This window comes from Neodiprion fabricii, chromosome 2 (genome assembly GCF_021155785.1).
Source record: "Neodiprion fabricii isolate iyNeoFabr1 chromosome 2, iyNeoFabr1.1, whole genome shotgun sequence".
In the NCBI taxonomy this organism is placed as follows: domain Eukaryota; kingdom Metazoa; phylum Arthropoda; class Insecta; order Hymenoptera; family Diprionidae; genus Neodiprion; species Neodiprion fabricii.
In genome coordinates this window covers 36367385-36380447 of record NC_060240.1, presented here as the reverse complement: position 1 = coordinate 36380447, position 13063 = coordinate 36367385, and the positions used below count along the sequence as shown (strand labels likewise).

Below are 13063 nucleotides of genomic sequence, written 5' to 3'. Positions count from 1 at the left end.
AGCGAATTAACAACGAACGAGTAATCAAGGCGGCGAGCAATTAAATGCCTTCGCAAATGATAGATACAGGTATACCTGCAGCATCCCTGTCGTGTTAAATTTTCACCACTTTGCTAACTCCGTTACAGTTTTAACGTCGAATAATAAACACTGCCGACTGCACGGACTTCTCCGTCCTATTTTCGATTAAAAAACTCTACGTCTACGACGTGACCTCCATTTTTTCGCTATACCATCATCGCGTTTGGGAAATTTTTCGAAACCGCGTAACGGCGCCGTGTACTTATCGAGGAAGATCAAAGAAAGAAAATGATTTTCATTGCAATTGTGCGTCTTTTCTTGGGATAATTGTGAGAACGAATCACCAAAGGTCAAAAGTTGAACGTTCACGGTGACAGAGGCGTTTCGGGGAGAATTCGAACAGCGCAAGCTTTGTTGAAAGGTAAAATTGCGTGGTAGGTGTCGGAGGAGCTAAACGATGACTGAATGCTTTTACCCCGAGTGAATGCGGTCATAATACTGACCCCTTTTCGTACGATTCGGATATCGAGTGGGCGTTGTGGCAACGAAACAGGGATCCTGCCTGTCCGTCGATGCGGTGACGCTCTAACCTCGAGGTTGATTAATACGTCTGGTTGATGTGGGGGGGAATTTCAGGTGAAAGACGTTCGGCGACTCTTTCCGTATAACGAGAGTTGAGGGGAAAACTTGGTCACTTCCGGAATAATATTTTCGCCTCTCTGATGGGGAACTTACGGAGTAATTTGTACGGATTTTTGTATCTTCAACGAGTTTTGATCGTTATTTTAATTCCCAAGATGGAAATTTATCAATCGATTTTCCAGCTAGGCGAAGAAGCTTGGCGAGATTGAAATTTTGCTAGAAAACGAATCGAGTCATTCGCAGTCGTTCGTCTGTTACACGTAATAATGATGGCGTGTAACGGAGGTCCGTAATGTTTGAAAAATAACTGTCACGCTGAGTAATGATATCCAGTAAGAGCAGAACTATAATGCGTATAGCAACATGTGATGCTGGGTAAGATACGCACGCCGAAAGCATTTTTGCCGTGAGCTTTCGCGATGCAGATATTATTCGTTTATTACACGCTCGGGTAGATAACCGATAAAAATATACCATTCGAATTTCGTCGAAAGTAGTAACTGGGGAAGTATAAGGATTCAAACCTGCTTTCCGCAGGACGTTAACGTTTAAGGGGTGCCGCATGCTCCCTGAAGTACCTGCTGTAAAATCCTATACCTTACACCGAATACCGGAAATATAATATCCGAGAGTATTGATCCGCAAAAATTTTTCGACGAAATTTCCACTTGGTTCAACATCCATTCGCCCAGTGAGCTTTCTCGTATCAGTTCATTTATTTCTTGTAATCTCTCCGCAAACCAACTATCCTATCGCGATAAAACAAAATTCTCCGAGGAGTATTAATATTGATGGAATAATGATTGGACGATCTTCTAGCTGATTTCATCCTCTAATGGTGAAATAAGTTTTTGACCCACTTTAATCACATCACTGAAAGCTCCGGCTATACGTTATACAGCGTAACGAATCGATCATGAGAAAAATCTTTGGATTCGTGCTTTGAATGGACTTGCGCGAGCAGTTTGCGATTATTCATCGATTCGCTTTTCATCGCTTTTGTTGCTGTTTTGTTTGAAAAAGGCAGACAGGGTTCATTGGTATTCTTTATCACAGCATTCGTTTTTTTATTTCAACTATATCTCATATTATATGTACGATAACGGAAAGAAGCTCTCGGATCGCATTAGCATTTGGAATTAAGCCAAATTGCATTCTTAATTTATACCGAGTTTACACCTTAATTTATGCCCACCTTTTTTTCTCATTGCCGTACTCTTAATCATCCCCTGCATACCTCCGTACCCCGTTAGCCACTCTCATCGGCACCTTTCAAGCAATTTTCAGCTTTGCTTCTCGTTTCTACAAAATTGTAATTACCTTCGTGACACATGGCGAGAAGTTTTTCATGGCGACGAATAATTAATTCGACGATTTCATTTCGAAATTGAAAATTCAATCAACTTAGGTATACGTATATCATATTGTAGGTTATCGATGAAGAATATGAAATCAAATTAATTATTATATGAAAATTGTCATATCTTGGACCGAAGATTACTAATTAACAAATCTCGTAGGTTACATAATTCTCGTCAGAACATTGGGTACTCTGAACTTTAATGGGAAGCCCACGAAGAGCCGTAATACCCGACAATATGACATGGAATAATTCCCTCGAGCGAATCACCATTTCACCCTTATATGAGAAATACCAGGAAAATACATACGGCGTGCAGGATTTAAACGAACTTTCTGTATTAAGTATAATATCACCCATTCTATGTATAAAACCGAGTCATTCCTGCGTAACATTGTATACACGTATGAAATGAAAATTGATAAATACGGGAAAACTGTAGACGACTTTTTTCCGAAATTGGCTACCGACGTCTTCTTTTCAAGTGGCGGCAGACCTGTTATGATGTGAATTGTCCCATATGTTTCTACATGCTCGCAATATTCCGTGCGACACGAGGGGGACGGGCAAAATTTAGGGAATTCCTTGCAGTCGGGAAAAGTCAGGGAATTTCGTAAATAAGATTGGAATTTTGAGTCTGTCGAAGAAGTAAACTCCTTCTTATGCAAAGTACTATCGATCCTGAGAAAAAAATTTCATGTTCCAAAAAAACGTACGAACCTTGGTTTCTTTGTGAAAACTTGCTTTGCCCGTAGTATAATCTCTCAAGTGAAAATTTATAAATAAAAATTGCTCAGTGCCTTAATGCCAATGTTTCTTATTTCCTATTTCAAATATCATTGGATATATTTTCACGCAGCACGTTGTCCTGAATTTAAATCGAAGTCCTTGCTAGAATCACGAGCACTCCCCCGTTTTCTTGTTTATTCATCCTTTTTTTTTTCTCTTTTTTAACCGAGTTCCGTTCCTCGAGTCAGAATTAATCGCGTCCACGTACAAAGCGTGGGCCATCTAACGCCCACGGAAAACGTGCTTTGAAAACAGTTTTCATTTCTGTCTTTTCGCCTCTCTCTCCTTCTTGTTCGTAGAATGTGGACCGAAAGGTCGTCGTTACGTGTACAACACGTAAAGAATAAAAATCCGAGCGCACCCTCTTACCTGCGAAAATGCTGCTGCACGTACATACACACATACGTTTGAAGCTACTCGTCTCATTGTTGGTGCGGAGCTTACACGTCCGAAGGGGTGGGTGACTGTCGTCAACCCCGCGTTGTGTATCGAATATTGACAGCGCGGAGTCAGGGGTGGGAACCTGATGTTAACGGCGAAACGTACCGCAGTAACGGTCAGAGTTCAAACGTGGGCGGCGAACCTCCTTTCATCTACACCAAGTTTACGCCTCTGAAACACCTACGCGATATTAGCGCGTAGATGGCTTATAGAGTACCGTAGAATATCGTAGGTGGTACCTACGTGAGGTCGAAGGTCAACCATGGCGAACATTCGATCACTCGCATACGAGACTTCAACATCGCCTCGTTAACTTGATGAAATTTCACCCAGATATTCATAGTCCAGAGAAGAGAAAGAGAGAAAACTTTTCTCTTGTAATCGTTCGACCGTCTCGGTTAGGTACCTAACAGGAAATACAAACGCACTTACCGAAGAACGGATGAACGACGGTCGGTTCGGTTATCTGCGTCGTGAGATTATTGTTATTATAGATCTTTTTTCTCTACTCGGTGATAAATTTTGATGTATGTTTCATCAAGGGCCTTTCGTTACGACCGACCATCTATCTTTGACAAACTTTTGGATTAGTGGCGATAATTTTCAAGTACGCAACGTTACAAAAACTGGTCGTCATTTTCTTGAGATAACGCTTAAACTGTCTACCTTGCCAAGTTTCTCAATGCTCGTATCCTCGATGTAGATGTGAGAGAGATTCTGATTAACGCTTAGTCTTCGTACTGAGACAAAGTTTCAATCCCGGTAACCGTCTAAATTTACCGTATTATACGTTACCACTTACCGTTGCATGGCCTTATCGGTGTAGCGTTTATACACAGTACTTGGCTGAATAAGGAGTGTTTTTTCTTCTGACGCAAATTTAATACATCAACATAATAATGCCGAATTTTATTGTATTCGCGTAACTCTGGGATATTCCACGCAACGGGAATTCTCAATCGTGATACAACAAGCCCTTATCCGATTACTTTCTTTAAATTCATACCAGTTAGACAGTCCGGTAATTATTTGTTTTTATCTGTTTCAGAGGTGAAAATGGAACTCGAAGATCTGATGGCTGATATAAAGAAAACTGCCAACAAAGTTCGGGCCAAGTTAAAGGGTGAGTACGATGGCATATTTATTGATAATCATGCATAGTAGCGGTTATTTGTTCACATGTCATTTCGACTTTTTTTTTTTTTTCGATGCATAATAAACTCATAATTATACAAAGCGAGACAACCGACGGAAAGTCGGGACTAGAGATTTTCTGACCGGCATTGGATTTTTAACGGCTTGACGGCAATATTCCAGTGATAGAGCAAAACATCGAGCAGGAAGAACATACGAACAAATCGTCGGCAGACCTAAGGATACGCAAGACGCAACATTCGACGTTGTCAAGGAAATTCGTCGAGGTGATGACTGAATACAATCGTACGCAGACCGATTATCGAGAGCGATGTAAGGGAAGGATACAACGGCAGCTTGAAATCAGTAAGTCGTTGTAGAACTCGCTGATATTCGCCCCTGAATCAACACTCTTTAATGTCTTGGAGTGAGAATTCACTCCGATGAAGTTAAAAATCACTAATTGTAAGCGGAGGTGAAAATTGCGCAACTCCAAACCAAGTGAAATTTAGAGTGATTTTATTCGCGCCAAGCGTTTAAAGTGGAAAAATTCACTCTTAAAGAGTGAATATTCTCGCTCCGTCATACGAGTCGAGCAGTTTTTAATCCAAGTAAATTTGGAGAGAAGGATTAATATGAAATTACAATCGTCATTTCCAGCGGGGAGAACGACGACTAATGAAGAACTTGAAGAAATGTTGGAACAAGGAAACCCAGCTGTCTTTACGCAGGGGGTAAGTTTCCACTTTATGTTACACATATGTAGTAGACGAAAAACTTTGACGAGAGAAAATTTTCATGCTTCCTCGGTAATGAACAATCGGTGTTGTTTCTCTTTGTTTACCACAATACCACGCGTATCCGCAGTGAAGAATCAGATTATAAGATTTAGTTCTGGGCAATCTGGTTTTTTTTTTTTTTTTCAATCTATTCTCGTCTCCGTTTCAAAAGTTGCGTCGCATGTCACATCGTAACCAGGGTGAAACGAGCCGGACTCTTGTTTCGGGCAAAACATCGACAGATGTAAAGTGAAAAGGAAAAAGCAGAGCAATACATAAATTTTCATATGATCCGTTGCGTCGTGATCATTTAATATTCTCTCCCTCTGAATATTGTTGTTGATTGATAAAAATTTCGAACCTCCTAAAATTTTTACGAATGAGTAATGGAAAGGTGTACCAAACTTCGAAAATCTTGAGCCAGATTATACGAGATTTTTGTTTATCCTATCAGTACCTAAATTCGAATTCCTTGGGAATATCCTTTATCTTTCTAAGATGAAGATCGGAGATCGTGGTAGCACTAGATGTTTGCCCAGCTCTTTTTTTCACAATGCCTGGTTCTCGCGTTTACCGCACGTGTACACAAAATGAAATGTCATAAATCAAATAAACGCTTCTTCCTGGTACAAATTCGCTCAATCAATGATACATCAAACCGTTTCTTTATGTATATACCGCTAAATTAAACTTATTTACGATACAGATCATAATGGAAACGCAACAAGCGAAACAGACGCTGGCAGACATCGAAGCTCGACACGCTGACATCATTAAATTAGAAAACTCCATCAGGGAACTCCATGATATGTTCATGGATATGGCTATGTTAGTCGAAAGTCAGGTGAGTCATCTCTTACCGTACGCAACTTACTCAGTATATTCAATCGGTTACTCAAATTTTTTGCGTTCAGGCATCGCGAGATTGGCAAATTAAGTGCAGTAAAGAATGAACCTCACTGTACTGTATAAATTGATTTCAGTATATGATATGAAAATACTTTTTTTCAATGAACATACACTCTGCAAATCGGCTTCTTACCTAAAACTCCAGCTATGGTCGATCTGTGATTTTATTCAGAGTGTCCTTGAATCTTTCAATTTTTGTCAGTTCTCCTGGAATCGATCACTTTTCTTTTCCAAACCTCAGATATCATGTAATGCCTGTCCTCTTAAGATTTGAAAAAGACTGAAACGTATTGGAAAATCGTCAAAAAAGTCACCACGCGTCTTGTTAAAAAAGTGTCCATCATTAACGAAGCTACGTATATAATTGCCGAATCTCATTGATATTGATATCGACGCGAAGCTGCCTGGTGTGATTATTCTCCAATACAGTCAGGCATGTAACTGATAATTGTGTGATTGAAATCGTCGTATTGAAATTATTATTCATGATGTTACAATGTTCAAGTTGATGTCGAAACTGCAATATTCATTTACAGTCGTAAATTCAATTCCACCATACATTGTTACGAAATTATACTCACACCATTCGTGTGAATGACGCGCACTGAAGTTACGAGTTTTGCATTTGCATCGGAGTTGAGGAGTTTCAGGCAATTTCCATTGAAATTACGTTTCTAAATTACTATTTCAGTTGCCATAATATGTAATAGTGTGACTATTCTCCCCAACAGGTGCTAAAAATTAATTATTTCCCCCTCGCATTTAGAAAGGGAGAGAAATTATTTGAAGTTTGGTAGCAGTGAGCGCTCAACTGGCGTTAAAACAAAAGGGACGGGGGAAGTTTTAATTGCAAATAATATTGACGATTATTATAGCAGCGTGGTAGAGGGTGGTAGCCGGTGATTCTATGCCCGAAACGACGAGGGTTAATTGTATGCGAGAATTAGCCATTTCGTAGACTGATTGAAGGAGAAGTTGTACGCTTTCTTCGACGATTAAAATCCCTTTCGTAACTCGCTATCGTCGCTGTTTTCATTCCGATCTCGTGTGTCAGACTTTCCTTTATCGTGAGTACAATCGCGGCTCGGTTATATCACGTGTTCACGTCTGATGTTGAAAACGATGAAAATAATCTCACTTTCTCCGAGGGATCCATTCAGCCGGATGAATTTATTTCAGTCTTGTTAATTCGTTCGACATATATAAGCGATAATAACGCGACGCAATTAACCCTTCCTGGTAACTCTTGTATCACTTAATCGTTTCATTCTTAATTTCAAACGGTGATATCTATATTCACGCTAAACTCCTAATTTCCAAAAACATACCAGCTTACGTTGATTCATCTTGTACAGAAAAAAATAGACGTGAATATGTACTGGATTTTTGGCATTCGGTAGAATACCACGAATTCCTGAAACAATTCTGACGGTTTATATTTTCGAGTAGTCAACTCGACCCTCCAAGTATTGGTTCAATTTCTGGCTACCCAGATTTAAACAGTATTTTAATTCTCCCTGTTTGACTGAAAAAATTCTACAGTATAACGAATACCTGCAAGATGATGATGACTAGGTTGATAAATCTAACCCATGCTGTTCATACTTTGCACGTTACATTAATTACCATTGTCTGGGATAACATGTAGTTTGAATATCGAATTGCTTTCACCGATGTGTTTCCTCACTCAAATAACTGCGATTTACATTGATTCATTTTTATAAATCCAAAAATTCCTATGATATAATAAAATTGGCGTATCATTGCGATCAAACTGTTGTTGGAAGAAAATGAAATCACCCTTTGAGAGGACAAAACAAGATCGTCGATAATTTCATTCTACGTTTGATTGTACTTTAATATATTCGCCTGCGATTTTGCAGAAGATGCATTCCTGTTACCTTTGCAGTAGACTTCTCGGTACGCATTGTTTTTTTTTTTTTTTTTTTTATTTTTTTGCATTACATTCTGAGTGAGGATACGATCGCAATCATCGAAAGACAATTGGATAATTGTATCTGTTAATAATAAAAAAATCCTAATCCCCACACCTTTTCTTATAATATCGGTCTGTATTGCGGATGCATGAAAAGAAACTGGTTTATTCTAAAACTAACAATATCTTCCCGTTACCGTTGGGTTGCGTCGCGTGCTTTAGGGAGAGATGATAGATCGCATAGAATACCACGTGGAACATGCCGTTGACTACGTTCAGACTGCCACGCAGGACACCAAAAAAGCACTCAAGTATCAAAGCAAAGCTCGACGGGTGAGTCCCTCCCATATTTATAAAAATGACATTCGTGTTCGTACATTTCTAATTGGTCACTTTTTTTTTCTCCTTGTCCGTCTCACCCTTATCCCCTTGCGAATCCGTCATTCCCCCGTTTTACGCATCTCCCATTCTCCCGCACCAATTTTTCCCACCAACCGTATATTCTTTTTTATTCTCTACACTCCGCATTTCAATACTTGATTAAAAACAACGGATTCTTACCACATTCACTACTCTCGTCGCTTTTTCGTTTCTTCGTTTCATCTTGGGTTTTTTTTTTTTTTTTTCCCCCAACATACTTCACGACTAAACTACTAATCTATATATTATACATTATAACATGTGTGTACGGTGCTTAAAAATGTGACGGTGTTTGTTCTGTTTTTAACATGGGTGTTCTGGTTGTGTCTCTGTCCATTACTGCTCTGACTACTAACTTGAACGCTAACTATACCTATTACCGTACTGCCATCTGTTTATATAAATATACATATACATGTATACCATGTACATATATACGTATGTATATATATATTTATATATATATGTATATATATGTTACGTAACGACATGCGTATGCGATATAATCATGTATCATCATTGCTGTACTTTATATATCTATATATATAATATGTTTGGTGTTGTATCTATTTGGGGTTGTGTCACATATGTATTATCTCCTCGTCGAGAAAAATTTCACCCATCTTCCTGCTCTTCTTTGGGTTTCCTTTTTCCTCCTTGCTATCCTATTCCTTTCCCTTTTCGCCTCCCTGCGTACGATGTCGCAGGGTGAATTAGTGGACCGCATTGAATACTGTGTCACGCAAACCGAGGACCACGTTGGTCAAGCACAAGGTCAACTCACCAAAGCAGAAGAATATAGAAGCAAAGCACGTAAGGTAAAATCTGTCAATATAGATAAGTATCAAACCAAAAAGAACGATATCTACGATATGTTTTATATCCCATACATAATTATACGACCGTCAATCATTATACGCAGTTATTTAATAAACCATTTTTTTTTTTTTTTTTGTTCTCACCCTTCCAATCAGGGCGTATAAGGATAGGGGAGAAAAAGTGAAAGATCGAAGGGGCTTTAGGATTAAGTTTTGTTTGACCAATGCTCAATCGGATCTTCCCTTCTACAAGTATGGTGATGAAAGAAAACAGAATTTCGATTAGTAAATATTACAAGCTATTATTGCTTGATTAATTATTTTTTTTCTTTCTTATCCTATTTGGTTTATTCTACGTAACAGTATTTTAACACGTGCTTTTTGAGTTGTGGCTGATATTTTATCTAGATGCAGTTTATCGAACACGGCTTGAAATTATATAAGCTATGAATACACGGTATTAATCCATTCTCTAGTTATATAATACACAAAATACTCGCACACGTAACAGTACAATACTGCATAATTACTATTGTTTTTATTACATAACATTTTTTTTTTTTTTCCACTCCGTTATAATCCACACGATTCAAAACCTTTTGACTGGAAAAATAATTCCGTATGCAATTTGATACCGTATTACTTTTTGGTTTGATATATATTATACATATATTTATAAATATTTCATATTTGATTCTACCCTGAGAAAAACCTTTTTATCCAAACTGCCCTAATTTACCCAATCTCTTTAACCGATCCGTGCGTTGTGTGTTTGTACCACTGTGTTAAATCCTATAGTATACATACACAGTGTTATGATATAAAATAAAGAGTAAAATTTGATCTTGACGTTTCCAATTGATTTCACATTTTATTTTCAACGGAAGAAAGTCGAGATTCTCGTATACATGTATTGTGAAATATAGAATAGCTAGTGGTAGTGATATTAAGAAGGGGATGAAGAAGAAAAATGCGAAGAAAAAGAAGACAATTGAACACAAACTGGTTACGAAAATAGGTCGATTGTGAATTCTTACTATTTATCTATACGCTTTTCACTCGTTAATTTTGAAAAATTTTTATTTTAAAAACAATACCTTCACTGACGAGCATAACTGCATTGTAGAAATTTTTGATAAATTCTTGAGCAAAAAAATGAGTAAATAATTTTTGCATGTATGTAATTAAATATCAATCAGCGCCATTCAGCAGATAAATCAGATATCAACATATGGATTGAATAGTGTAAATTGCACGATTTTCGTTCATCTTTTATCACCCTGACACATTGTTGAAAAAATTTCAATTATCTCTTCTTAATAACATTTCCACAGCCTGGAAAGCATTCCGTCGAAGAAATAAGAAACTGCCACCGACAGTTTTCTCGATTCGTGTAATACGTATGTTATTCCATACTGTATTTAATTTTTTTGTAGCAATGTAGAAACATATATTTTCAAGCACTATTAGGGATTACGTAGCTGCAATGGATAGATGACATGAATCTTCTTTCCTTATCCTCATAAGAGGATCATTGCTTTGATTGTAATATTTTTATTTTTTATTTTTTTTTTTATTTTTTACTTCTCACTTATGAATTTTTATATACTGTTAGATTTAGTGTGTATGTATACAGGTTTTACAGTGGCACATGTTATGGTAATGAATTTTCTTGTACACAAATGCTGTGTCATACAAATAACACGTAAACGTTACATGTTACACAACATTAAACACCATTAAATTTCCTGGCATTGTCTCAAATAATACTAAACGCAAAACACATAAAACTCAGAACAAAGAATCTATGTAAGTCACCTTTATCCGCAACAAGAGCATGAGCATTAAATCCCCACAGCATCGCACGTCTAGACACACCAATCCTTTAGTTGCAATTCTAAAACACAACTGCAACACCAAACAAACAGCACACCATTATTACACATAACACAGAACACAACCATCAAGTATAGTATTGCCACAGATAAAACTAAATACAATGCACATGAAACACAGAACAAACAATTTGTGTATTCAACCTTCTGTACAACAATGACACACGCATAAAAATTTCATAGCACTGCACATTATATATACATTACATTAATACGCTAATTTGCCACAAACACGAATGCCTATACATATGTTATTTTGCCAACGGCACAATCTTCCGAATAATTAGTGCTTCTTAGTTTTGTCATTATTCAAATGCTTTTCACTCATATAAAAATGTATTCCAAGCCATTAAGATTTTAATTATATTTCTAAATATTGGAAAATTAAGTTTAAAGAATGTTTAAAATAGTTGAGCAGAAAAAAAAATTACATTTCTCATATTGACTATTCGTAATGTGCAATGGAATCGTTTTTGTAAATTCTATTTATTCATTTATTGCCCTTTTGCTCGAAATGTTATGATCAATTATTTATTATATCATAATTCATGCTCAGTAATTAAATTGAACACTATACTTGCAACATTTTATTTAGATTATTATCATTAAACTTTGACGATATAATAACAATTAATTTCTTGATAGGAAACTGACGTCAAAAATTTCTTTTTGTCCACAGAAAATGATCTTCATTATGATCTGCGTGACAATAGCAATCATCATTTTGATTATCATTTTGGTACAAACCATAAAATGAGCGTAACAAATGCACATAAGACATATTTTTTATGTCGTTAGTACTTTATTTAGTAGAAATTTATACGCGATACAAATTTACAGTTAATATTTATATATATATATATATATATATATTTATATATACATATATATATATATATATATGTATTATACATAGAGAGAAAGAGAGAGAGAGAGAGATTTGAGGAAGAGTTTCGTCGGGGAAGGTCATCGATTGACACTTGCAAAATTATTTAATTGCAATTTTTTCGACGTTTCGGCTGGGCCCAGCCAGCCATCTTCAGGGTGAAATGATTATCCTAAACGCTTAAGATGTTAGTTGCATGGCGATCGAGAAGGAAGTCATATATATGTATAGAAAGATACAAAGTACAGTACATTCATTTTCGTTATACAATCACTTTGTTTCAGAGTTCTGTAGAAGTATATTTTGTCGCGTATTATACTGATAACTATAAGATAGGACGAAAAATTAAATCCACAAGTCTGGGAAGTTATTCTATTCATGTATGTACGTATTCACCTTGTTTTAAATTTAAACTTGAAATAATGCGGTTTTTACCGTTTAAACTTTAAATCCAACAACATCACGGTACCGGGATTACAGATTCTAAATTCCTATGGAAGTTCATTATTAATCAGCACAATTGTATTGTAAACACGTTTGCGATTTATACAAGTCTTGTGTATACGCATGTATTTGGTTACATAAATTACCTAACGATAGCTTAAACGCGATGCATTAATTTTCTCTCGGGTACATATACATATAATTGGGGAGTGCGCAAAGCTTACAATTATGTTTCAATTGGCTATTCTGTCTCAAAATTTCATAGATTTGAACGTTGCTTACACATGGACGTATGATGTTTAAGTAATCGTCCGTGTTTCAATAAAGAACCGGATATTTTCATATCCTTTTACCGAATGATGAAGATTCAGAAATTTTTCTATAAGTAAAAAAAAAATGCGACAATTTGTTTCCTTCACAACTATCGATTATCCAAATATCGTAAATCAAAATTATAACAGTGATAATTATTGAATACGAGGGCTTCCAAATTAAAAATTAGAGAAAGGGGGAAAAGGAAATGAAGCAAGTCATTTTGAATCTCTCTTATAACACGTCAAATGTCTGGACTGCGATTTATGGCAAAGCG

At 36.6% G+C, this 13063-nt stretch overlaps 1 protein-coding gene across 7 annotated transcripts in view; it reads left to right on the top strand.

The window, feature by feature from the left end:
* LOC124174907 (syntaxin-1A) overlaps positions 1 to 13063 on the top strand; it is an 86003-nt gene that overhangs the window by 58104 nt on the left and 14836 nt on the right. For 3 of the 7 annotated variants that reach the window (XR_006869027.1, XR_006869026.1, XM_046554543.1), the window contains exons 4-8: positions 4302 to 4376; positions 4571 to 4753; positions 5048 to 5121; positions 5873 to 6010; positions 8234 to 8344. Coding sequence is in view for 5 of the 7 variants with exons in the window: in XM_046554543.1 (XP_046410499.1) it covers positions 4302 to 4376; positions 4571 to 4753; positions 5048 to 5121; positions 5873 to 6010; positions 8234 to 8344 (581 nt within the window). In the remaining 2 variants the exon portion in view is untranslated. Of the gene's footprint in view, positions 1 to 4301; positions 4377 to 4570; positions 4754 to 5047; positions 5122 to 5872; positions 6011 to 8233; positions 8345 to 9138; positions 9250 to 9405; positions 9430 to 11823; positions 11994 to 13063 lie in introns of those variants that run through there. The other 4 variants (XM_046554542.1, XM_046554545.1, XM_046554544.1 and 1 more) reach the window with 4 other exon arrangements.